General features: G+C 45.4%; 1 protein-coding gene across 3 annotated transcripts in view; it reads right to left on the bottom strand.

The window, feature by feature from the left end:
- LOC104753191 (cytochrome P450 78A9-like) overlaps positions 1–970 on the bottom strand; it is a 3174-nt gene that overhangs the window by 1026 nt on the left and 1178 nt on the right. Inside the window, exon 2 of one of the 3 annotated variants that reach the window (XM_019238482.1) lies at positions 173–440. In XM_019238482.1, coding sequence (XP_019094027.1) covers positions 173–440 — 268 coding nt within the window. Of the gene's footprint in view, positions 1–172 lie in introns of all 3 variants that reach the window. The other 2 variants (XM_019238483.1, XM_019238481.1) reach the window with 2 other exon arrangements.

The following is a 970-nucleotide window of genomic DNA, read 5'->3' as shown; positions in this document are numbered from 1 at the left end:
AAAAAAAAAAAAAAACCACAAATTGCAAATACTCTAGTTCCATCCATCGTACAGTATTACTTAAAATGGCATATTAAATTATCCGAAACCTAAATAAAAATGTTTCTTGTGTTTATTTTTTTTTTCTCTTGTCTATGTTTAGTAAAAAACAACAAAAGCCACGTGTACATACCCAAAGAACGGCGATCATATCCGGGTCGGATAATTTATCCGGACCATCGAGAGAGAGCAATACGTCAACGAAGTCACGAGGCGAGTCACGAGCCTGAGCACGGTGGTCAGAGATAATCCGGTTCACGAATCGGTTTACTTTCGGTACGAGAGTTGAGCATCTAGACCGGATTCGTTGAGGATCAAGTTCTGAGAGCCACGGGAGATGATCGGTCCAGTTGAGTTTTCCGAGAAGATCATAACCTTCGTCAACCAATTCACTAAGCTCCCTGACTTCTTCATGCTCGTGCTCAAGCTCGTATTCTTTCCCGAAAACAGAGCACATCATGTTGTTAAGCGATGCCGTTTTGATCAAGTCACGTGCAAAACAGAGACCTTCGGTGCTACTCTGTTTCGCGAGACACCTCGTGATCTGATTCGCGATCACGCTTCTTTGCGTTTCGGAGCGTTTGATCTGTCTCGGGCTGAAAAGATGGTTAGACGCGATCTTTCTCAAGGTTCGCCAGTAAACGCCGTAAGGTGCGAAACCGATAGCTCGGTTAAACATGAGGGAATAAGCTGATTCTTTAACCGGACGGTCAGCAAAAACAGAACTGTTGAGAATCTCTTTAGCTACATCAGGGTTGCAAGTGACGATCATGCGAGTTTCTCCCAAGCTAAACGCCATTAACCGTTTGGCTCCGAACTTCTCTGCGGTCGCGGCTATGCAACGGTGAGCAAGAGTGTTTGACATGAGAGACATGCTTCCGATAAAAGGTAAGCCTCTTGGTCCAGGGATCACGGTGGTTTGGTGGCGGCG

The sequence above is a fragment of the Camelina sativa genome, chromosome 16, assembly GCF_000633955.1.
Source record: "Camelina sativa cultivar DH55 chromosome 16, Cs, whole genome shotgun sequence".
Lineage (NCBI taxonomy): Eukaryota > Viridiplantae > Streptophyta > Magnoliopsida > Brassicales > Brassicaceae > Camelina > Camelina sativa.
Note: the sequence above shows the minus strand (reverse complement) of the source record. Positions and strands in the feature narration are given on the sequence as shown.